This window comes from Manis javanica, chromosome 3 (genome assembly GCF_040802235.1).
Source record: "Manis javanica isolate MJ-LG chromosome 3, MJ_LKY, whole genome shotgun sequence".
NCBI classification, from domain to species: domain Eukaryota; kingdom Metazoa; phylum Chordata; class Mammalia; order Pholidota; family Manidae; genus Manis; species Manis javanica.
Genome location: NC_133158.1, coordinates 210,861,349 through 210,887,392, shown reverse-complemented (window position 1 = coordinate 210,887,392; position 26,044 = coordinate 210,861,349). Strand labels below are relative to the sequence as shown.

General features: G+C 39.6%; 1 protein-coding gene across 8 annotated transcripts in view; it reads right to left on the bottom strand.

Moving 5' to 3' along the window:
* Window positions 1-18,760, bottom strand: part of ELP3 (elongator acetyltransferase complex subunit 3) — a 126,553-nt gene extending 107,793 nt beyond the window's left edge. For all 8 annotated transcript variants that reach the window (XM_073232739.1, XM_037024690.2, XM_037024691.2 and 5 more), the window contains exons 1-7: window positions 18,635-18,760; window positions 15,630-15,729; window positions 12,813-12,951; window positions 9,555-9,625; window positions 8,717-8,780; window positions 7,011-7,079; window positions 4,775-4,929 (exon numbers count right to left, since the gene is read on the bottom strand). In XM_073232739.1, coding sequence (XP_073088840.1) covers window positions 4,775-4,929; window positions 7,011-7,079; window positions 8,717-8,780; window positions 9,555-9,625; window positions 12,813-12,951; window positions 15,630-15,729; window positions 18,635-18,653 — 617 coding nt within the window. In that variant the 5' untranslated portion in view covers window positions 18,654-18,760. The remainder of the gene's footprint in view (window positions 1-4,774; window positions 4,930-7,010; window positions 7,080-8,716; window positions 8,781-9,554; window positions 9,626-12,812; window positions 12,952-15,629; window positions 15,730-18,634) is intronic.
* Between the last annotated feature and the right edge of the window lie 7,284 nt (window positions 18,761-26,044).

The window sequence follows — 26,044 nt, the reverse complement described above, 5'->3', positions numbered from 1 at the left end:
AACTGCTTCTGGGCAGGGCTGATTAAAAAGGAATAAAGCTATTTTAAAAGGTTGTTCTGAGTTATTTGGCAACATTTGCATTCTGGTGAATGGGTGACTCATATCCACTGTGGGTCTTTTTCATCTCCAGAGCTATGATTTTTAGAAGACCATAGTCACCAGTAATTGTTCTCTGGAGACTACTGAAGAGTCTCAGTCTAGCCGATCGAAATGAGTGATTATCACCTTTGCTGGATATAATGAGTGTTCACAGAAACTATCCCTGCTTTGTCCTTGAACTCCGTTCACTCAGCTTTCCAGTTTTTCAATCTGCAAGGATTCAACATACTTTTTGCTACTAACCTGCCATAAGTAATAACCAGGTTCACTTTTTTAGGGCTTTTCTTTACCCTAACTTTTCATCTTTTAAGAAGCAAATTTTCAATCAGGTTAGACACATGATAACCAGGCACAGACACATGAGCTAACCCTAACTTGAACAAAGACTTTTAACCTTAAACATTGTTGACCCATCTGTCACAGTATTTTTAACCTAATTTAAAGTTAATCTTCTAAAGAAAAACCTCTGCTAAGCTAATGACAGTCAGCAAAAAAAAAACAACCAATATCAACTAATAGTCACAAAAAACATGAAGTTCATCTAAGAGAGGTCGGCCTCACTGGGCGACCCTATCAGTTCTCAGGAATACGCTCTGTGCAAGATAACAGAAAACTGCAGTAAATATCTAAAACTCTGAAGAAAACTCATTATGCCCAAAACACAGTTATCTCTGGGCTCTTTTATTTCACAAAGATGGCAACATTTGAAAACAGTTTTCTAAGTCACTAGTTCTACGGTACCAACCAGACTAGTATTTCTTCAAATTATACAATGTTTCCCTAAAAAACAAAAACCAATTCACCTTAACAAAGCAAACAAGATGCCAGAAATTGGCTTTTTTCGGATGTTCTGATACAAGTAGAAAGATCAGGAGAAAAGCGCAAAATATGGCAAGTGTGGGTTGGCAAGAGTCAGTGTAACACCTACGGATGGTTTTATGGCTCCCAGATTGTACTTTTATTGCTTCCCAAAAGCCATTCATGAGATTTGTTGCAATGAAGACTCAAACCATATATAAATTTTTATCTGGAAGTGTATGTTGCCCTCTTGAGGTAAATTCAAGAACAGAAACAAAACAACACTGGGTCTGCCTCCTAGTCCATTACAGAGAGAGGCTTCCTTTTCCACAGGGTTTTTTACTACAGACGTATCAGGACCTGAAGCTAGATGGTTATAATATAAGACTCCATTTTTATCCCTACAACAGACAACTTACAACTACCACTAGGCACCAGAACACTTTTGCAAAAAATAAAGCTAAAACTCCACACCAAGAGCAAAGTAAAAATTTTTAAGCTTCAATTGACAAAAATTTCAAAAACTAGCCACATCGTAAAAATTCATCATGCAGATCTGCAGTTGGCTCAGCCCATATGACCCAAAGGACCCAAACCACAGACTGAAAAGCACTGTGGCAAAGTTTTACGGGGACTGGGGGAGGGAGGCGACTGAGGTATTTGTAGCTCAAATCAACTTGCTAGTGAACGTCTTCAACACAAGAATAGCGGCACTGAGAAAAAAGTATGTAATATATAAGCATGGCTAGAAAAAAAATGCAATGGTGTTATCCTGCTAGAGAATCTCGAGTTAAATGAATTTTAGTCAGCAAGCCTCTGAGGCACAGCTGCCATTCCAATGTCATGGGACTTTGAACTAATTAAGATCATTTTTCCTCAAGTTACATTTTATTCTAAGCTATCATTTGATTTTTCAGCATTATTAAGAAGAATTAGTTGGATTACATCATCACTTGCTGAAGTCTGAAAGACAAACGTTTTACTATGCATGACTCATATTCATGATCAAGTTCCGAATGAGCAGAAGTATGGTCACCAGCTCATCTTGCTGCTAATGCCCCGTAGGAGGAAGAGACGACACTGGCCAGCTGTCGCGAAAAGTCTAGAGTCATGGACATAGAATCACCTGTGACATTCTTCAGAGACAATTAAACAAAGTAGGCGCTCACACTCTCTGAGCTGACGAACTCTTTACACGGGTCTCTTGAGCTACCTCTGATACTTATTTGAACTTACGAAAAAGTCTTTCTATTCTTTTCATATTTATACACCCAAAGGGGAGCAAAAGATGTTAAGGGGATAGGGGAAGTAGGAAGGACAGAAAAAGATTTCCCTATCTCCAATTCTAAGACGTAGCCCTATGCAGGGCTTTAGCTGTCAGTGACTGACCTACAGATCGATCTCCAACCAAAAGGCATTCGGACATTTACTTACAGCTACCATGTGCCAAGAGCCATTTTAGAGGGTAATGAAACTACCTTTAGGTGCACTCAGAGACTGGTCCCACTTATTACCCTGCAAAAAACTAAGAGGAGCTCTATTAACAACTTTATAACTTAGTTATGACTCCCATCCCTTTATGTAAGAGAAGCCAGAATAAAGCCTGAGGAGGGAGGAGTGCAAGAAAAGAGAGACCGCATTTCTGCTGATATTTTGAAGCTCTCATGACGTACACACACGTGTGCTCGCACACACACAGACATACAGACACATTTTCATGCACTTTCACACAGAGCACAGGTTCTTGCATTACAGCAAAGTTCAGGCTTGGAAAGCAAAGCTGCCTGGGTTTCACAGACCCACTCCACCACTCTGGGAAAGCTGCTTAACCTCTCTGTTCCCTAGTTTCCCCACCTGTAAAACAGGGGTGATTTAAATGCTCGAAGGTGAACCCGAAGGTTTACCATGAGTATTAAAGAAATGAATAAATGCTAATCACAATGCCCAGCACACTGCATACAGAGTAAACGTAAGTGCACTCCTTCACCCCCATTTCCCAGGTCCCTTCCTCCTCAGCTCCCATCCCTACGGGGATCACCACTCCACTACCTCTCCTATGCATTGATACTCACGTGCATGTACACAAAAATGATGGAATCATCCTGTAAGACTTGAACAAGTTCTGGAGATCTGAAACTCTCCCATTAGGTGATCTCCTCCATGTGCATGGCTGTCACTCCCACCTGCAGGCTGATAATCCCCAGTTGCGTAACACCTGCCCAGATGTCTCTTGTATTGCTTTCCTGGCATCTCTGCTTGAATGTATTCCAGGTATTTCAAACTTAACATATCCAAAGCAGAACTCTTGATTTTCTCTCCCTCTTCCCTCTCTCCTTTCCATCTCAGTTTATGGCACTACCCATAACCATTTCCTACAACCAAAACCTAGGTGTTTTCCTGATTCCTTCCTCTTTCTTACCCCCAACCAAAGTTCTGTCAGTTGCAACAAAAAAATGCGGCTCTAATCCACCCTCTCTTGGTCATCACTGCCACCACGCTCAGCTGAGTTAGGACGGATGTAAGCCTCCTTTCTGGCTTCCCAGTCTTGCACCCCTCTCATCTACCAGCCAGACCACGGCCAGAAGGACTTCTCACTTACTAGCCCGAGTATGTCAGCCTCCTGCTTAAAACCACTCGTCTACTTCCTACTGCATTTCAAATAAAAAGGTAACTCCTTAAAAGAATATATAATCTGGCCCATACCTCTCACTCAGGCTCACTTTGTGACGTTCCCCCTTGTTTGCGGGCGCCTAGCCACGCTGGCCCCCTTGCTGCTCCTAGAACACAAGTTCTTCCCCATTTCAGTGCCTTTGTCTTATTTTCCTGCTCTGGGCCTTGTATGTCAGGTCTCAGCTTAAATACCACCACTTTGTCCGGGAACGGCCACCTTATCTCCTGTCTCGGTGGCCTGCCTGCTCCACCACAGCACTCACTGTCTTTGCCGGATCAGAACGCAAGCAGCACAAGGACAAGAACGACATCCGTCTAGGCCGCCGTGCGGTTCCCAGGGCCTGAAGCCGAGCGTAGTCCCTGGTGGGCCCTCAGGAAACATTTGGGAATAAGAGGGAATAGTGCACAGAAACTACCCAGGAGTCCCTGAAACTTCCAAAAACAGAAACTATTGTTAAGACCTGCACTTCCCAAATCACTGAGCTATCTACGAACCCTTAATATCTTCTTGCTAAAAACTGAGATATGAGGAATCAAAAGAATGCATAATTGTGTTTTGTCAACTAGAATTCAGAATGAATGAACCCATTAATAAACACAAATTGTTATGAAATAGTAATTAATAATAGTTATCAAATAATAGTCACTTATTTTGTTGATTTTTATAGTAACTCGATGTCTCAGGTAGAGTTCACCCAGCGCTCTTCTTGGGTGCTGAAAACTCAACGAGCCCAATCGGAACAACTCCTGTGGTTCAGACCAGCTTAAGGTTTAGGGCGCGTCAGTGATGCTGTGAATTGCTCTTTTGCTAAGAATACTCATGTCAATGAATCATTCTCATTAAAAAAAAAAGAAAAAAAGATGAAGAGAAACCTTTTCCACAAAACAGAAGCAACTGTAAGAACTAGGAATGTATGAGATGATGGATGTGAACTAAACTTACTGTTGACATCATTTAATGATATACCTGTAAGACAGATCATGATGCTCTACACCCTAAACTTAGTGCTGTACGTCAGTTATATCTCAAATTGGAAAAACACATACTTAACCTTACAACCCATCACAAATACGCAAATAAAATAAGAAAATCCTCCCCCACCCCAAAAGAACTAGGAATGCACTACACAGAAGGAATTCTCACAGGCTGCTGCTAGGACAAACTGACAAGCACTTTGCAGAATATGATAAAATAAGGAATTCTTACTTGACTGCCTCATAAATATTGTTGGAGGTGTGTCCTGATAAGGCATCATGTAGATTTCGAATAAAATAATCTCTGTATTCTTCTGGAAGGGCCATAAAGGTTCCACCCATCACAATAAACTCTACTTTATCCACACTGTGACCAAGTTGTTTTAACTGAAACAAATATAAATTCATCAGCATTAGAAAGATATGGACAACCACCCTAAGAAGGTGTTGCAAATTACTGATTTTATTGTGCAGTGTTTTCATCAGTATAGTTTAATAATAAGAAGCAATTAAACATACTTAGCAAATTCTGTGGATTAAAAAAAATAGGTTTGACTTTGAAAGAAAACGAAAAATAATTATAGCTCAACAAGGAGAAAATTAAAAATAATAAACAAGAAGCATGACATCAATATTTACAGAGTTAAGTGGAAATTTGAAAACATATAAACTAAAAAGCAGTAAAGGCAAATACAATAACATATGTAATATAATAAATACTTATTGATCATGCTAGACTAGTGGTAAGTGCTGGGGCAAAGAAGATGACTGTAACATAATCAGGACTTGATGCAAATGGAAGTAAAATAACATTAGATTAGAAGGAAAAATTAAGAATGTAGTTATAAATTAAAACTTTTTAAAGTTTTAAATCATTTGTGAAGACTCTGGGCAGTGGTAGCACCTCAAGTCTGCTTTCTGGGAAAAAAAGAAAAGGAAAATAAAAATCTGATTGATGAAATATGAAACATGGTATCTCCTTTACTAGGAGACAGAACGGTACAGATTTTTTATTTTGTTAACTACAGTAAGCCAAGCCTCTAGTTTTTAAAAACAGGTATTTAAATATCTTGCCGAATCTTAGGCTTGAGAAAATCTGGGTCAAGTGGACTACCAAATTATGAATTCAAATTAAAGTACTCAGTGAAGAATGTCTATGCTTAATATGGACAAACAGGTATCTTTTCAAATATTTGTTTCTGAAAATAGCAAATAACAATTTATATGTATGTACACTTTTATGCATGCATACATATTTACACACACACATGCATACATTGCAAATATGTATACACCAAAACTAAAACAATACTCTGTACCTGTGGCTGTTTTTACAAGGGATACATAACAAAATCACCCTGGTAGCTTTTTTAAAACATCTTGCCAAGATGCTAAGCCAGACTTGAACAGAACCTCCAGAGGTGAAGATCTGCATGTGCTTTGGAAGGGTTACTCAGGTGGTCTAGCGCATTTACAGTTAAGCAAAGAATCGTTGCTCTAGGGCAGTTTTTAAATCTTTTAAGACTCATGCTCCTTTTTGGTAAACATAAACATTTTACACTCTATTGAAAGAGTTCAAACAAATTAAATATCATGGGTCAAAAGAAACTGAAGCAGCAGTCAGTCTGGAACATGCTTTTCCATACCACGTGGGCTCCCCCAGCGGGGTTCTCTACTGAAGCTGAGAACCCCCATCCACATACGCTTGGATGACAGTGAAGTGAAAGTTAGAATGGGCTTGGATTCATTGTAACAACAGTTAACTAAGCAGAGGCATGACTTCCTGACTGGTATGCATTACTTTCCACTTGAGAGTGTAGTTGTCCTACTAGAAGCTACTGTAAAAACTATAGACAGTGCTCACATTTTTTAAAATGGAAAAAGTTTAAAGTAAAATTATAAAAAATAAAATCTGCAATCTTGAACAAAGCAAGGCCATTTATATCGTACTTGTTTTTGAGGTATAATTTACAAATAATAAAGTCTATTAATTTAAGCATATACTTGGGTGAGTGCTGATGAGTGTTTAGGGTTGTATAACCACCACCACAGTCATGACACCGAACAATTCCATAGCCCCCAAGAGTTGTGCCCCTCTGCAGTCGATTCCCTCTTCCTAGCTCAGCAATCCAGTCACAGTACTTCTTATCTGGCTTATAGAAGCTACAATTCAATCCACTTCTACACATCTACATTCTGTAAGTTTCATACCATAAATGATTTTCTAAAAATCAGAAGAAATTTAGAGAGTATAGAACTCTTAAAAGAAAATAACACAGTTGCTAAGAAGCAGTGTTTCTGACCTTGCTAGCGATTGCAAAACAGTCCCTCCCCCTCAGACGGACATTAAAAACCTACAGAAGGGAAAAACACTTTTCATCCGTATTTCAGGTTCAGCTGAAATCAAGCAGTACTACCTTCTAACTAAGTATAAGAACCTAATTTAAGAATACTTTTTAAAAACTTACCTGTTCTATTCGGTGTCTTGTCTGTAGATAAGGGTCATACCTAGCACGGATAGCTCGCATGGAGGTTGGCTAAGAAAAAAGAGGAAAACGATCCTGTTATGCCCACATGAATTAAACATAAAAAGTAGTCTCAAAAGGGTTGAATTAAAAATAAAATGCTCTTGTGTGCCTTCCTTCCTCAATCCTGCCAGGGCTCGGAACAATGTCCCAAAGAGCACCTGGCTCTAGCCCCACTGACATGAGTATCTGAACAGCAGGGCAGCTCCTTGGGTCATATGTGTCTTTGTGCGAACACTCAGAATCCCCAGGGCCACCAAATTGTTATATTGCTCACAGACACAGATGTGCATACATATGCAAAGGAGTTATTTGGTACAATGGTCTTTAAACAAGGTCATTAAATACAACATGGTTTCTAATGGCTTAAACAAAAGCTTTTTTGCTCTTATACAATGGAACATTCTATAGCTATGAAACAATGTACTGATATAAAATGTTCTCTGAGACACACTTAAATGAAAAAGGCAAGGTGCAAGGTTTTGATATACTGTCTTATGTGTAAAAAAGTAGGATAAGGAATGTGTATGTGCTTGTGCATCCATGTAATACCTATGAAAGATGTATAGAAAAGAGAGACTACTAATTGTCAGCAGGTGGTGGCTGGAGAGACAAGGGCAGCTAGGGGACAGGAATGACAATTCCTTTTATATTTTGAAAACTGAAATACGGAAGACAGGTAAAGAATGAAAAAACTACACATAAGGTTTGCTGGCCGCCGGCCTCTTCTGAAGAGGCTGACTGTGCCACAAGCCTGCCTGCTGGTGGCGCTTTCCCCCCTGCCCCTGCTCTCATCTTGTCCCCAGGAGCCATCACACGATCTTTTAAAACCTACACTGCATTGTATCATTCCCTTGCTTGAACCCATAATCGCTTCTCATGAGACCTGTAATCCAAACTCCCTGCCCTGGCTCACAAAACATGCCACCTTCCCTCGGATCTCACTCCCCCCTTACCCACTCCACTCCACAACACCACACCACCGTTCCTACCATGGCGACTTGTTCTAGTTATTCTCTCTGCCAGGGATGCTCTTTCCTGACATTCTTCAAAGGCTCCTTTGTGTCATTCAGGACTTGTTTAAATGCCACCTCCCCAGACAATCCCTTCCTAACCACCTAGGCTCAAGTACCCACCCAGCTACTATACCTCACTTCTTATTTCTCTTCTACTTTTCTGCTTAGTGCTTACTAGCACCTGTTTTTCCTGTTGTTTCTTTACTGTCTATCTCCCATTACCAGACGTAAATTCCAAAAGACCAGAGGCCTTGTCCATTTTTCTCACTGCTGCAAAGGCAGTGCGATGCGGTGGTGAGGAGCACAGAGCTCGGGAGTGCTGACCGGGCTCAGTCACTTGTCAGCGGTGTGCCCGAGCCAGGCGTTTAAGCCTTGTAGGCCTCGGCTTCCTTATCCATGCAACTGGAATAATAATAGTGTTTACCTTCAAAATGCTGCTGTAAGATTTAAAGCTGTGGAGCACTTAGAAGAGTGGTAGACATACATTAATAATGACTGCTTACACATGTGTTTCTCCAGGGACTAGAACAATATATGTAGACACTCCCCAAACATGTGGTGACTGAACAACTTTTGTATTCAGGAAAAAAATAAATAAACAAACATCTGAAGAAAGCCAGTAAGTTACTTCACCTCATATCCAGTATAAGACTGGGTCGAATATTCAAAATCGGAATCAGGTCCACCAGGGCAGTATCTGCCAGTACAACGAAAGAATGAATCTGTCATATACAAAACTTAGTTCAACAGTCTAGTTCAAGTATCTACAGTCCGCATACAATCCTAATATCAAACAAGCTTCATTTTCAAATCCTAACAGAAGTGCCTTTCTTTACAGTATCTACAAATAATGTATTTTCTAATAATAAGTAACAAAATGAAAAAGGTACATTACCACAGTCACATTCGGAATATTGCATCACCATTATTGTGGACATTTAAGCTTGTTGGGGTAAATAACAGACCTGAGTTTTCCTAAGCTTGACAGATACTCACAGTGACCTCTACATAACTATAGTTAAAATCTTTCTCCTGTTTAAACTTCCTACCTAAAATCATGTTTTTTCTGCTAATTTTTCCAGTTATCTAAATTAAAGAAGTTTAAAAGTTTTTTATAAGGATAACCTCTTATTCTGACACTTTTCTCATCTAAAGGTATTTTAATTTTCTTACATTTGGACTTTAAGCAGCTCATATTTCCATGTTTCATTTATCAGGTTAACAGAATGTCCACTCTTCTGAGTTCTATACCTGTGTATTTTTTATTGTATATTGTAACAAATTTTAACCCTTATGTTTCATTTCTAAAGAACTAAAATATCCTATCAATGGCTGCTTGTTTCAAAAACTAACTTATGATACTATTAAATCAAAGGTTTAAGTGCACAAGCATGCACTGATCAAGGCTCAAGGGAACTTACTAATTCAATCACAAAACACATACACTCTTCATCAAAATCATCACACTTACACACATATATTTCCTGTAAAACTGATGTGTGGACATCTGTGGGGTTTGCACATCACAGCCACGACAGCAATCTATAAGAGAAAGATTAATAAAAAAAAACTATTATGGTATAATTGACACAAACTTTGGGAGAATGGCTCTCTCTCAGGGGAGAGAGGAGTGCAATCAGTGGCATAAAGGGGCTTCACAGGTATTGGTAACGTTCTATTTCTTAAGCAGTGGACACAAGGGTGATCTCTTTTCAATGTTATTAATCTTTAAAATGTACATATGCATTGGATATACTAGTTAATATATTTTACAATAAAGTGCAAAATAAGGAATTAGTAATTTTTAAATTCAGTGATTCTTATTCTCTCTCACTCTCTGATTTGTTTTACTAAAATAGCCTATAAGAAAAAATTACTTTAGGTAATTCTATAAAATTATATCTAAATCTAATCTTTGTAACTCAAACTCCTCCCGGACACACTAGATCTCAATATTTAGAGTAAACAGCATTCAACTACAAGCTAGACTTCACAGAGTATGTGCAAATATTCTCAGAGGAGTCCGTCAGAATCCAAGTGGGGTGAAGACAGTACCTGCTTTGGAAAGGAAGTAATGGTGGGGATAGAAGATCGGTTACTTTTGGGAGTGTTGGTCTAATAAGGGTGTACACTAAGGCAAGCGCAAGCCAGGTTTCTTACTATCAGAGAAGGAAGTTACAAATAAGGAAAGGGAGAGAGCTAGAATAAACTCTGTGGGTTGATGGAATTGACGGTATTGTTGTGAACTCGCAGATTTCAATAAATGTAGACTGATACACAAATATAGATGCAAATGTGTTACATACGTATATATGCATGTATATGCATTTGTACATATGGATTTCCTAGCCTGGTCCACTGAGAGGGCCTGAAAGTCGAAATACCCTTATAACAGTGAGCACATCTAACACTCAGCTCTTGGTTTCGAAATACCCTTCTCCACTAAAAGAAACCAGGGCTTTCTGGAGAAATGGCTGATTCCACCCAGGGCTGGGGCAAAGAAAGTACAAGATGAGCCTGGAATATTTGATTATGGCAGAAACTGCTCAAAGACTGGTGGGGACATTTAAAAAAAAAGACACAGAAACAAGCTTGAAAGGGCTCTCACTGATCAAATCTGAGGTAATTTGTACATCAATATAAATAATGACAATAACAGATTGTAACCCACCCAATAGGAAACCATTAATCCATTCACATAAATAAATGAGTAAGTAAACTGTAAATATGATAAGGAACAGGATATTTACATAGTTTCAGAGCACTTCACCATGCAAAACTTCTTAATTATGAAGTGGAAAACAGTAACTTTAAAAAGTTGATCAATCATGCTCCCAAATTTCAAACTATACTACAAAGCTATAGTAATCAAAACAGTACATTAGCATGAAAACAGACACATAGATCAGTGGAACAGAAGAGCCCAGAAATAGCCAACACATATATGGTCAATTAGTTTGCAACAAAGTAGCCAAGAATTATACAACTGTGCAAGGACAGTCTCTTAAATACAGTATGTTGGGAAAACTGGATAGCACATGCAAAAGAAATGAAACTAGACCACTATTTTACACCATACACAAAAGATAACTAAAAATGGATTAAGGACTTTATGAATAGAGGACCCAGAACCATAAAAATCCTAGAAGAAAACATAGATGGTAATAAGCATCTTGATAGTAGTTTTGGTGTTGAATTTTTGGACCTGACTCCAACAGCAAACGCAACAAAAGCAAAAAAAAAACAAGTGGGACTGTATCAAACTAAAAATCTAGGAAACTATCAACAAAATGAAAAGGGAACCTACCGAATAGGAGAACGTATTTCCAAATCATATGTCTGATAAGAGGTTAACACAAAATACATAAAGAACTCAAAAGTAGCGCTCAAAGAAAGAAAAGAAATGATTAGAAGTAGAAGGAGGAACAGAGAAATGGTGTCATGGAAGCCAGGTGTATCAGTCAGGTTGAAAGTAGCTAAGCCTTTGTCTTTCTCAGTTGCAAGCTCAAAGATAATGCTGAAAACTAAATATTTCAGACTTTATAAAGTATATTATTTAGGAATATGGAAGGAAATGGAAGGAGGGGTTTGGAACTATTAGTTTTTCTTAAAGTGACTTTATTATACTAGATACAAATAAAACGAAAACACAAAGGATAAGATCAGGCTTGGTGGTACATTACATGTAAAAGTTTTGGGGCACAATTTTACAAAAAAAAAAAACAAACCCAAAAAAGTTCAGGCACAAATAATATGATCCAGGAGACATGATCACCAAACAAGTCAGCATCTCCATCCAAGTAACAGACTGCATGTCTTAGATCACATCAGACACACAGGATTCAATTCTGGGTACCGTGTTACAAGGTAGTCCAAGTCCTTTCTCACACTCATCCTTTTTATCCCAGAGTCCTACCCTAATTTAGGCTCTTCACAATTAGTCTCTTTGTCTCCAAGCTACTCTATATCTTATATCCAAATTAATTTCCAGAAAATCTGTTTTGTTCATATCACTTTCCTTCTCAAAACCTTTCCAGCTTCTCTGTAGAACATTTAAGATCTTTCACAAGATGATCCCAAACTAACTCTTCAAGCCAATGTCCTACTGCTTTTGCAAAGGAATTATTAACGCCATCACCTGATGCTCTCCGTTCCCTGCACACACCACACCTCTGAGATGGCCTGGCTCTCTGCGCCTTAGTTCCCCGTGCCCTGCTCCAATTCCTCGCTGAGCCTGGGCTTCTTTGCCTACATGAGGACCACTGATGTGCTGGGTGTGCTCCGTGCTTACGGGGCTTTTCCTTGTCCCTTTTACTGCAGGGACATCTCTGTCTTCTCGACCCCCCACAGCCCTCCCTATTGAGACAATCATTTTACAGATACCATATACAGAATGACTTTGAATTATTAACTACCATTAAAAGTACCTTTTGTAAGTATTAATTATATTGAAAGCAATTAGCTTAACATGGCCAACAATATTTATCATATAGTAGTAGGCACCAGCCTCAAACTAAACTTTTAAAGACTACAACATCGTCCACTCCTGTAAGCATAATGAATGTTTTTCCTCTCTGTCTTCCTAGCATTCTGCATGTATTTCTTCCAGCATGCATGATAATACATGGATTTTGTTAGTCTGAATCTCCCCACCTCCACCTCACTACCTGGGTATGACATGGAGGCAGAGATTTCTGGCAGCACAGACTTTATGAATCGAATCACTCACCCCACTGGCAGTTCTGATGGGTTTGGCCTTCAACTTGGGGACCAAGATCTTTCGATACTGAGGTGGGACTGCAGCAATGATATCCACCAGGCGGGGCTGTGCTGAAAGGCCGTATTTGGCAGCTGTCCTGGTTTTCACCCTGAAAGGAAAGTATCTGGCATTATCAAGATCACGATATTTCAAGGACAAGCTACCAAGAAGATCAGCTATAAAAAACATGATCAACTTCTGTCACTCTCCTATCTGTTCAACAGATGCCAACTGTGGCTTTAACATTTGTGAGTATCAGGAAAATCGAAGAACAAAATTCATGAATGAATGACTTCTTCTTCTCACCCTGGGGTAGATGCCCACAGGGAAGGGGCCCAGGACAGGGACACAAGACAGGTCTCATTCAAAACAGTGCTTCAGCTTCAGAGGAGTCTACCCTTTCTCAGCCTCAGCACTACTGCACTTGGGGTCAGATTAATTTTGCGGCGGTGGACTGTCTGATACACGGCAGGATGTTGACCGGCATCACTGGCACCCCTCTTTCTGTTTTAACAGCCAAAAATGTCTCCAGACATTGCCAAATGTCCATCATTCCTGGTTGAGAACCACTGTCTCAGACCAAAAAAAACAAACAACTAAAAATAATTTAAAGGAAAGGTATGCAAAACTAAAAAGGAAATGAAAAGTATATATTTTTAAGTGTTTTAAATTTTTTTCTAACACAGTTAAGCAAGGAGGACATCTGAGTAGGGGCTGGTTTTAATATTAAATACATAAATAACAGGACATAAAACATAAATACACATTAATAATTATAAAACCACCACTTATGTAACCACCTCCAAGAGGTGGCACTTCAGAATTCCTGTTTGCCCTTACTGGCTGGAACCCTACCTAACGCCCAGAAGTAACCTTTATGCCATTAGTAATTCCTTGCTTTTCTAATTTCACTGGCTTTTCTTTTCTTGGCTGCTAGTCAAATGCTAACGGTCACCTTTACTTCTCAGTGTAGTCCACCTAGAAATATTGTAGGGTGTTTGCGCCATTTTCAACAAATGGCAGCTCAGTACCCGATGTGTACAGGAGACTACCTAAGTACTTGGTATGTCAGGAGGTATGTAAGATGTAGTTTCATGCTCTGTGCTTGCAGATAGGCATACAGAAAAATAGACATATAAGTGATAAAAACATACCAGATAACACATACACCCCGATGAATGCCTCCAGTGTTCAAGACAGGAACTCAGTGCGTGCTGGGCACTTAGTCACAGAAAATAGGCACAGAACAGAGTAGGTTCAGATAGGCAGTGAGACCACGGAGGTGATACTGAGAGCAGACAGGCTGGCTGATGTGAAGCTGCGAAGCAGGAATGAACATATTTTAAGAAATATGGGTAGACCTGATAGAAAGAAGATTTTCAATATAAAGGCAGAGAAGTTCAAAAAGTTGGAGAGGTATGCGTAAGCCAGATGGAGAGGCCTCACATCATGGGCCAAGAAATTTGTGTTTAATGCCATAAGCATTGGGGCCATGCTGAAATTCCCGCACAGGGAAATGACATGTTAAAAGATGAGACAAAAGAAAAGTAATCCAAGAGATGAAAAGGGGCTTAAAGCATAAACGATGGCAGTGGTCTAGACCTAAATTTGAAAGGGGATGGAACAGTGAGTAAATGAAAGTTGAGAGTTACAATGAAGAAAGAGTCAGCAAAATTTAGACCCTAATTGGACGTAAGGAAAAAGATTAAAGATGACGCCAGTTTCCAGCCTGGGTGAAGCGTAACACAGTCAAGCAAGGAGGACATCTGAGTAGGGGCTGGTTTTGATTGAGATGCCAGCTTTAGCTTGAGGTGTGCTCAATTACAGAGATTGACAAAAATACACGACAATACAAATGTGTGCTAGAAAGAAAGATTTGTATAATTAAGGGCATAGTTAACAAAGAAGGAAAACTGCTAAAGACATGTAAAATGTAATGTTTTCATAGTCAAGAAAGGATAGTTATTTATTTCTTCCTTTAGCCTATGTTCATTAAGCACAAAGTTTCAAGGAAGGGGAAAAAGCATCAAGTAACACAAAACAGGGCCTAAAAATAGGCCATGCATGTGGTGATTAGATCACTGGCCACTTGGGAGTGGGGAGAAAACCCTTTCACTAGAGCAGACTTATATATGAATATAAAGCAAAAAAAAAAAAAAAAAAAAAAACAGAGCTGAAAAGACCACTCATATTTGACAGTATAGCAAAAGCCAAAGCTGAATATGTTTGTGGAGAAGTGGAGGAACATGTCAGAGCAATTCTAAAGCAGGGAAGGGCTGGATTAGACAAAAGCCCCAAAGGAAAGGTTCTCCTGGAGGCCAGCAGGGAAGTGGGGGGGATGTGAAGTAATGGAGCACAAATATAAGACCACGGACTCCGAAGACAGATGACCGAATTCCAAATCCCACCCCTGCCAATTACTAGTTATTTACTCTTAAATTATTTAACCTTTCTCTGTCTCAGATTACCCATCTATCAAAGGAGGAGGATATAAATACCTACTTCATGCAGTTTTTGAGATGATCAACTGAGCTAATACATTCAATGCACTACTAACAGTGATTAGAATACAGGAAGCACCCAATAAATGTTAGAAGCTATATTATTAAGCTATGAGAAAATTTTACCATTAAGTGAGTGACAGAGCAGGGCAGAAAACTAAATTCTCAACTAAACATAAAACATGAGATAGAAAACAAGTCCTATTTGATAATTTCAATAAGAAGATCCACTGCCTAAAGAACAAGATTTGCCTTCTTTTCCTTTTTTTTTTATAAATCCACTTACTTATTTAGATCGATATCTTTTCCCTGTTCATGGGCTTCAATTAGTTGTTTAATAACATCTCCTATGGTCAGCATCATTAGCTCAGCAGGGCTGAGATCTCCTGTAAAGATAATATTTAACACCGTAAAAAATCGTATTATTCAGTAAAGATTTTTGTACAGGTGACACTTGAGCAACATGGGTTTGAACTGAGTCCACTTACATGTGGATTTTTAAATTATTATTAACGTATAACTGATACACAATCTTATGATGGTTTCACATACACAGAACAGTGGTTCAACATTCATCCATACTATCAAGTCCTCAACCCCATCCGTTCTGATCACTGTCTGTTAATAGAGTAAGATGTTATAGTCATTAATTGTATGTCCTATGCTACCATCCCAGTGACCTGCCTATGTTGTGATCACCAACTACAGTGCCCCTTAATCCCCTTCTCCCTTCCCACCCACCTCCCCAACCCTCCACCTGTGGTAACCGCTAGTCCCTTCTGGTGTCTATGAGTCTACTACTTTTTTTGTTCCTTCTGTTTTGCTTTGTTTTTATACCCCACAAATGAGTGAAATTACTTGGTTCTTGTCTTTCTCCACCTGGCTTATTCCACTGAGCATAATACTCTCTAGATCCGTTCATGTTGTTGCAAATGGCAGGATTTCTTTCTTTTTATGGTTGAATAATATTCCATTGTGTATGTGTACCACTTCTGCTCTATCCATTCATCTATTGATAGACATTTAGGTTGCTTCCACATCTTGGCTATTATAAATAGTGCTGTGGTAAACATAGGGGTGCATATGTCTTTTCGAATCAGGGATCTTGTTTTCTTCAGGTATATCCTAGGAGTGGAATTTCTGGGTCAAATGGTATTTCTATTTTTAGTTTTTTGAGGAACCTCCATACTGCTTTCCACATGGTTGAACCAATTTACATTTCCATCAACAGTGTAGGAGGGTTCCCTTTTCTCTGAATCTTCACCAGCATTTACTGTTTCTTGTCATTTGGAAAGTAGCCATCCTAACTGGTGTGAGGTGGTATCTCATTGTGATTTTGATTTGCATTTCCCTGATAATTACTGATGTAGAACATCTTTTCATGTGCCTGTTAGCCATCTGTATTTCTTCTTTGGAGAAGTGTCTGTTCAGGTCCTCTGCCCATTTTTTAATTGGATTATTTGTTTTTTGGGTGTTGAGGTGTATGAGTTCTTTATATATTTTGGATGTTAACCTCTTATTGGATAAATTGTTGATGAATATATTCTCCCATACTGTATGATGCTTTTTTGTTCTGCTGTTGGTGTCCTTTGCTGTACAGGAGCTTTTTAGTTTGATGTAGTCCCATTTGTTCATTTTTTATTTGTTTCCCTTACCTGAGGGCATGTGTTGAGGAAAAAGTTGCTCATGTTTATATTCAAGAGATTTTTCCCTATGTTTTATTCTATGAGTTTCATGGCTTCATGACTTACATTCAGGTCTTTGATGCATTTTGAGTTTACTTTTGTGAATGGAGTTAGACAATAACCCAGTGTCATTCTCTTACATGTAGCTGTCCAGTTTTCCCACAACACCAGTTGTTGAAGAGGCTGTCTTTTCCCCATTGTATATTCATGGCTCCTTTATTGTATATTAATTGACCATATATGTGTGGGTTTTTATCTGGGCTCTCTATTCTGTTCCCTTGATCTGTGGGTCTGTTAATGTGCCAGTACCAAACTGTTTTGATTACTGTGGCTGTGTAGTAGAGCTTGAAGTTAAGGAGCATAATACCCCACTCTGGCAACAGCGAGCTGGTTTGTTCTTACAGGAACCACCCACACACACATACAAACCATCCCCGCCCTGGCCCCAGTTATAGTTGATAGTTTCAAGGATGGGCAATTATCCAATTTAGGCCAATCTAAGACCATTTCTGTAAAGCAGAAAAACCCACCAGTCTCTCTTCAGTGATAAAAACTGTAGATAAATAATAATTGTACATAAATCAAAGATTTTGGCTGGGTAGCTGCTGGTAAACATGCTTCCCGCCTGTAGAGAAAGCTGGTGTGCAAAGATAATGAAATGATAAAAGAGAATTATAGATGAGAAAGATTCGGCAGTTAGGAGCCCCTTCATTTATCTCATTTGAAACTTCACAACATTCTCTGTAAGGTAGGTATTGTAATCCCATTTTACAAATGTGAAAAATTAAGGCAAGTTAAGATGCCATTGCAAATGGCATAGTTAAGACTTATATCCACATCTTTTCTCCACAACTTCCATGCTTTTTTTGCTATACTAAGCTGCTTCTAATTAAACAAGGCATGGCTGACACATACAAAACAGAGAGAAAAAAGGCCACCTCTAATCAAAGGCTAAATGCTTTCCAAACCATACACTCAGCACTTAAGAGGTTCTATAAGTGACAGCTATCACTATAATCATTATTATTAGAACAGCTGAAATACATTTACAGAGATCACACTAGTATCTATGAGAAAATACTTGAAATTTGACTCCATCCTGGTGAAAAACTAAAGATGGAATTGCTCCACACTAAGTAGGTAATATAAATGGGAATAACTGCATAACTGTCCCTTAAACTCAAGGGATGAATCAGTGTTTTCCTTTTTTTAAATTGAGGGCTTTATAAAAAAATCTCAAGAAAAAAAAAAGGTGACATGTGTCGTAAAGTAAACGTTAGCAAATTCAAGAGTCTGAGAACGCGCTGACCCACCACGTCAACTCCTTGGAGGGCATATCTTGGAATAAAGCTTTCCCTGCCACTTATGCAAAAGACATCACGTAACAGACAAAAAGGAAAAGAGTAAGCGTCGGTTGGTTTAAAAAGCTCAACAGGTATAACGAGAAGGCTGGAGGCCGGAACCGACGGACAGACAGACAGACCCCGGGCGGCGAGGCGACTGGATCAGGCAGCGGATTCTCGCAGGAAAAACCGGGCTCAGCATCTGATCGCCTGGTGCTCCCCGCTTCCCTACCACCCCCACTTCCTCTCCTTCCCTTTCGAACCTTTACGCTTCTGCCTCATTTCTCCGCCGCGCCGCAGCTACCACCTCAATTGTGCACCTCTCGACTCGGACCTCGGGGGAAATTGACAGCCACAAAGCAAGCCGGCCTGACGTAAAATGACGGTCATTGTACGTAAAGCTGTTCCAGAAGCTGCCGCATGCAAAGGCTCGCCCTGCCCTCCAGCGGCGGCCCCCGGAGCTGCAGGGGGGCGGGAAAGCGTGCGGCCGAGGCCACCTGCCTGGGGGACCCGAGCGTTGGGTGGTGGGAGCATCTTTACGCTACCGCTACCGCAGCTTGGGCACCGGAAAGCTCGGAGTGGACAGTGCAGCAACCCGACAAAGCTTATGTACGGAGGATGCGCCAGGAGGTCTAAGTCAAAGTGTGATGTGGGCTGTCCCTGCATAAAAGTACAGGGACCCAGGGGGCCCCACGTCCGGGAAGGTGGGGTGGGAACCTGAGCGGGAGATCGCGGGAGCAAGAGCCCTTTGGGGTGGAAAATAGATTCAGAGCCTGGAAGAGGCCATCCGGGAGTCAAGTAACGATCTGAGCAATTGACTTTGACACCAGTTGGTTACCCTGGTCTCAGCTGAATGGCGCATATCATCCATAAATATCATGAAAACTATGCGGTCTCTCCAGAAAAACGCACGCACAAAAAAACGTTTTGCAGTTTGAACCCAGGACTTGGAATTTCCTAAAACCCATCCATGATCTCCTTTGTTCATGGACCAGAAAAAAGAATTCCTCTGATTAATGTAAATACAGGCATATATGCTGTTTCCCGTTTCTTACTGTGCAGTAGAATTGAGGTCCCCTTATCTTTGGCCCCACTGTGACACACACTGTCCTTTGTGTCTTCCCCGTCAGGCCAAATTCAGTCGCATTTATCTGTCCTTATTGTCATCCTAGTACCAATTGACGTAGGTTAGCTTCATTCAAATCTTTCATGATAGGACCCTCCACACTCAGTTTTTCTTCTCTATTATTTTTTTTCAGTGTCTTTGGTAGAGTCCTCCTCTCAACATATTGGTGAACCACAGGGTCACTTCCCAGCCTTGTGTCTACCAAAGTGATTCCCAGGGTCCTATAGCTTTAAATACTGTCACCTGTGTCTATTTTTATAGTCTAGCTGCAACTTCTTCCCTGTTGACATCTTGTTAGCTCTGGGTGTCTAATATGCATCTCAAATGTAACATGTCCAAAACAGAACACTGTTTTTACTCCGAATCTGCTCCCTGCCCCCTCTTCTTTATCTGAAGGCACCATCACCCGCCTCATGGCTCTCTCACCAGACACAGGAGAGTGAAGTGGGTAGTACAGTTGTAAATTTTAAATAGGGGTTAGGGAGTCCTTACTGAGAACGTGTTATTTGAGCTAATACTTGATATGCAGATATCCGGGGAAGAGTATTTCAGATAGAGAGACCAATTAGCACAAAGGTCCTAGGTAAGAAGATAACTGGTGAGTTGAAGCCCAGTGTCAATGGAACAGTGAATGAGGGTGGGGGGGTGTAATAGGGTCAGACGAGTGATGGGGTGGGGTGGGGTGGGGACAGAGCAGGCCATTGTAGGCCACTGTAAAGCCATAGGCTTTTCACTCTCAGTACATGAGGAACCATTGGAGAGTTTTTAGCAGAGATATGATCTAGTTTATAATTTGAAAGTATTGGTATTTGCTGTGTTGAGAATAGGCCTTGGAGGAAGGATAGAAGCAGGGAGACCAGTCAGATGAATGTTACGTACCTACGTTGATGATTCCCAAACCGTTGTTTTGTTAAAATCACCTAGAGAGCAGTGAAAAGTCCCAGTGGCCAGGTCGTCCCATGCCAATTAAATAAAAATATCAAGGGGTGGGATCTTGGTCTTAGTATTTTTTAAAGATCCTTGGGTGATTCCAATGTGCAGCAAAGTTTGGGAACCACTGAACAAGGCCAGAGATGCTTATGACTTGAATCAGGGTCGTAAGCAGTGGAGGTGGTGAGGAGTGTTCAGATTTTTTAATATGTTTTGAAGATATCAATGAGACTTGGACAGGTCAGATGTGGATGTGGGAGAATGACAGACATCAACATCAAGGTGACGCTGAAACTTTTGGATGGAGGGACGGGAACCCTGTTGTTGCCATTAGCTGACATGGGAAGACTGCAAGTGTAGTGGGTTTTGAGGGGCATAGGAGGAGGTAAATTTTTGGACATGATGTGTTTGGAATGGCTAGTAAGACAGAGAAATGTTAGAGCTGGAGACCAAACAAGTCATAGGCATGTAGGTGAAATTTAAAGCCGTGAAACAGGGTGACTCTGAAGACGAAAGAGAAGAGACTGAAGAGTAGACTTTGGGCCATTCTGTTAGCAGTTTGGGGAGGATTGTAATCCGCAAAGGAGGCTGAGGAGGTGCCTCTGGAGAGGTGGGGAGAAAACTAGGAGTGTGGCCCCCTGGAGTGAGGTGAAGACAGGGTGTTGAGCAGGGAGCGGTCCACAGGGTCAGCTGCTGCTGATGGGGCGAGTGGGATGAGGGCTGCAAATTGACCAGGATCATTGGGCACTTTGACAAGAACAGTTTGATGAAATGGTAGAGGTGAAGGCTCAACTCGAGTAGGTTTATGAAAGAGGAGAGGAATTTGGAACAGTGAGTTTAGACAACTCTTTAGGGAGGTTTTGCCATTAAGAAGTTCAGAGACATGAGGTCGTAGCTGGCAGGGAAACTGGGGTCAAAGGGAGTATTTGCTTGTTAAAATGGAATAAATAACATCAAGTTTGTTTGCCTGTGAGATTTTGGAAAGTTTGTATGTATTATGGGAATAATCCAGCAGAGAGTGAAAATTTGGTGAATTAAGAGAAGAGAGGACTATGTAGTCTTGCAACTGGAGAGGAGATGGAATCTGGTGCACTAGAGAAGGATTAGCTTTTGCTGGGCACACGCTTAGTTCATCCATTAACAGGCTGGGAGGCAGAGCATGTGTGTGCAGATTCTGGTAGATGGTTGGGTGTGACGGTGGGGTTCTGTGGAAGTTCTCTTTCATTGCTTCAGTGTTTCCATGAGTTCAGTGAAAATTCAGCCTGGTAGTTTGCCTAAACTTGTAACAGACCTAGCATTCTGGTGTCCAATAGCAGGTGTCAAGGACCACCATAAAGAACACAGGCAGCTTTAAAAATGATCCGAATTTATTTTATTTTTTTCTCTGCTAAGTTTTTTAAAGTGATTTTTTAAATTGGAATATAGTTGATGTACAATGTTATATTGGTCTCAAACATCTAACATAGTGACTCAATAACATACATTACTAAGTGCTTGCCATGCTAAGTGTAGTTACCCTACCAAGATAGTACATTACTGGTTATATTCTCTGTGTTGTAGCTCCATTCCCATGACCAATTTATTTTATAGTTTGAAATTTGTACCTCTTCATTCCCTTCACCTATTTCACTCATTCTCCACCCCCCATCCTATGGTATCCAAAAGTCTGTTGTCAGTATTTATGGGTCTATTTCTTTTTTGTTTGTTTGTTTTGTTTTAGATTCCACATATGAGTGAAATCATATGGTATTTGTCTTTCTCTATCTGGCTTATTTCACTTAGCATGATACCCTCTAGGTTCATCCCCAATGTAGCAAATGGCAAGATTTTCTTCTTTTTATAGCTGAGTAATATTCCATTGTATATATGTGCCACATCTTCTTTATCCATTCATTTGTCAGTGGGCACATAGGTTGCTTCCGTAACGGCTCTTGTAAATGATGTTGCAGTGAACATAGGTGTGTATATATCTTTTCAAATTAGTGATTTTGTTTTCTTTGGTTAGATTCGAAGAAGAGGAATTGGTGGGTCATATGGTACTGCTATTTTTAGTTTTTTGAAGAATCTCCATATTGTTTCCACACAGGCTGGACCAACTTACATTCCCACCAACAGTGTAGGAGGATTCCCTTTCCTCCACATCCTTGCCAACACTTGCTGTATCTTACCTTTTGGACAGTGGCAATTCTGACTGGTGTGATGGGATAGCTCATAGCAGTTTTGATTGGCATTTCCCTGGTGATTAGTAATGTTGATTACCTTTTCATATGTTGTTGGCCATCCGTATATGTTCTTTGGGAAAATGTCCATTCAGATCCTCTGCCCATTTTTAAGTTGGATCATTTGTTTTTTGGTGTTGAGGTGTATGAGTTCTTTGTATTTTGGATATAAGCCCCTTATCAGATATATCACTTGCAAGTATATTCTCCCATAGAGTAGGTTGCCTTTTTGTTTTGTGAATGGTTTCTTCTGCTGTGAGGAAGCTTTTTAGTTTGATGTACTTAGACCCACGTGTTTATTTTTGCTTTGTTTCCCTTGCCCTAGGAGGCATATCCAGGAAAATATTACTCATGCTGATGGTCACAGGATTCTTGCCTATGTTTCCTTTTAGAAGAATTTTATGGTTTCATGTCTTACATTTAGATCTTTAATCCACCTAGTGTACTTTTATACATGGTGTAACACAGTGATCTAGTTTCATTCTCTTGCATGTAGCTGTTCAGCTTTCCCAATATCATTTGTTACAAAGATTCTCTTTCTCCCATTACATATTCTTGCCTTCTTTATCATAGCTTACTTGACCATATATGTATGGGTTTATATCTGGGCTCTCTATATTATGTTCCATTGATCTACGTGTCTGTTCTGGTGCCAGTACCATACTGTTTTGATTACTGTAGCTTTGTAGTATAGCTTGAAATCAGGGAGCATAATACCCCCGGCTTTGTTCTTCTTTCTCAGGATTGCTTTGGCTATTCTGGGTCTTTTGTGGTTCCCTATAAATTTTAGGATTCTTTGTTCTCATTCATTGAAAACTACCGTTGGTATTTTGAAGAGAATTGCATCAAATCTGTAAATTGCTTTGGGCAGGAGGGTCACTTTGACAATATTAATTCTTCCTATCCATGAGCATGGGACAACTTTCCATTTGTTTGTGTTTTCTTCCATTTCTTTCATCAGTGTCTTATAGTTTTCAGAGTATAGGTGCTTTACCTCCTTGGTTAGGTTTATTCCTAGGTATTTTGTTCTTTTTGATGAAATTGTAAGTGGAATTTTCTCTTGACTTTTTTCTAGTTCATTATTAGAATATATAAGTGCAACAGATTTCTCTATATTGAATTTGTATCCTGAAACTATATAGAATTCATTTATTAGTTCTACTAGTTTTTTGGTGGAGTCTTTAGGGTTTTCTATATATAGTATCCTGTCATCTGCAAATAGTGACAATTTTACTTCTTCATTACCAATTTGGATGCCTTTTATTCCTTTTCCTTGTCTGATTGCCATGGCTATGGCCTCCAGTATTAGATTGAATAAAAGTGAGAGTGGGCATGCTTGTCTTGTTCCAGATTACTTTAGAGGAAAATTTTTCAGCTTTTCACCAATGAGTACAATGTTAGCGGTGGGTTTGTTGTATATGGTTTTTATTATGTTGAGATATGTTCCCTCTATACCTACTTTGTTGAGAGTTTTAATCATGAATGGATGTTGAATTTTGTCAAGTGAATTTTCATCATTTATTGAGGTGATCATATAGTTTTATTCTTCCATTTGTTAATGTGGTATATCACATTGATTGATGCTATTGCACCATCCTTGCATCCCTGGAATAAATCTCACTTGATTGTGATGAGTGATCCTTTTCATGTACTTTTTTAAAAATTCAAATATCATTGACATACAATCATGAAGGTTTCATATGAACAACATTGTGGTTTCAACATTCACCCATATTAATTCTTTTGATGAACTTTTGAATTCAGTGTGCTAATATTTTGTTGAGGATTTTTGCATCTACTTTCATCATGGAAATTCATCTGTAAACTTCTTCTCTTTTTTTTGTAGTGTCTTTGGCTTATTAATAGCATAATATTGACCTTGTAGGATTAATGAGTTTGGAAGTATTCCCTCCTCTTCCATTTTTTGCAGTGCTTCAAGAAAGATAAGTATGAGCTCATCTTTAAATGTTTGGTAGAATTCACCCATAAAGCCATCTGCACTCGAGTTTGTTGGGAGTTGTTTGATTACCTGTTCAGTTTTGCTGGCTGGCTTTCCTACTTCCAAACTGTCTCCAATAGTTCCCTTGCCAAATGGCTGATGTTTAGTTCTGAATCTTGGGTTCTTTTGCTTTTGGTCTAGTTGCACTTTAAACCACAAGGGCTTTTCTTTGCACCTTAGGGCAGGGAGCTCAATGCCTGGCTCTCTCAGCAATATCCTTCCCCCTCTGCTGGCGGCTGTGTTGGGGGTGGGGTTCCCGAGGTCACTGTGTCTCTGTTTCCTCTGCCCTTTTTTTAAAGTGTGATCTTTTTTCTGTCCCTTGTTATATAGTTGTTCACTTCTGTCTACATTTTTCTTCAAGGTGAAATGCTTTGTGTGTAGGTGTAGGTTCAGTGTGTAGGTGGGAGAAGTTGGATTCAGGCTCTCTACTCCTCCATCTTCCCCAAATCCTCTCTCTGGTCAGTTAATTTTAATTAATAGGTACTTTAAGAAGTACCTCTGATTAAGAATACAGTTAACTGTTGAAGCAAGGAACCAGCCAGTAGAGGGAGAGCTAAGTATATGTGACATGAATATAAGTATAAGGCGCGATTTTGCTCAGCACGATTTTGCTCAGAGAAATAAGAAGACTCAACACTAATGATGGAATTCACATTGATTTTTTTATTATGAACTTTATTTCAATATTTCTATGGTTTTCTTATGGTTGAGGCATACCATCTTGCCAAAAGTTCAAAGCAGTTTTTAAGATCATGGTCCAAATAGTTATCTTCAATTATTTTTGATCTATTTGCCTTCTGAATCCCCACTTTGGGATAAAAACATACCTGCAGTTACTGAGGGTTATCCTAGTAATGACTAAGTCTGCCTTTCAAGTTCAAACACTACCTGAAGGTGAAGGTTACAAAAATAGCTTTTTCCATATACTTTATGTGATTGTTTGTGTTGCCAGACACAGCAAAGGGGAGCAGGTTCTGCTTTCTTCTTTCCTGGGCAGCGTTTTTTAAATATTTGTTTTTCTTTCTTTTTAAAAAAATACAGATATAAAAGTTAAGTTCCAGAGAAAGTTATTTAAAACTGTATGACATATATTCGTACAAATAATCCAGTGTTTTTTGGCTTTTGGTGAATTTCAAGACTTTGTATCAAGAACAAGTTTATATTCACCATCTTACATCACCCCCGTCTCCCAGTTAGCTTGCATTTGGAAGGTGTGGGAACTGGGACTTTGTCTCTTGGGACTGGGCATTTTTCCTATCGTCTCAAGTAAGTCAGGTCATTTGAACAACTTTCACCCTCCAAGTATCCTGCAAGGTTGAGGCTGAAATCTATTTAGAAAGAAAAAATGACTAATATCTGCCTGCCTGTAGGAATAGGGCAGAGAAGGATGTAAGATTCT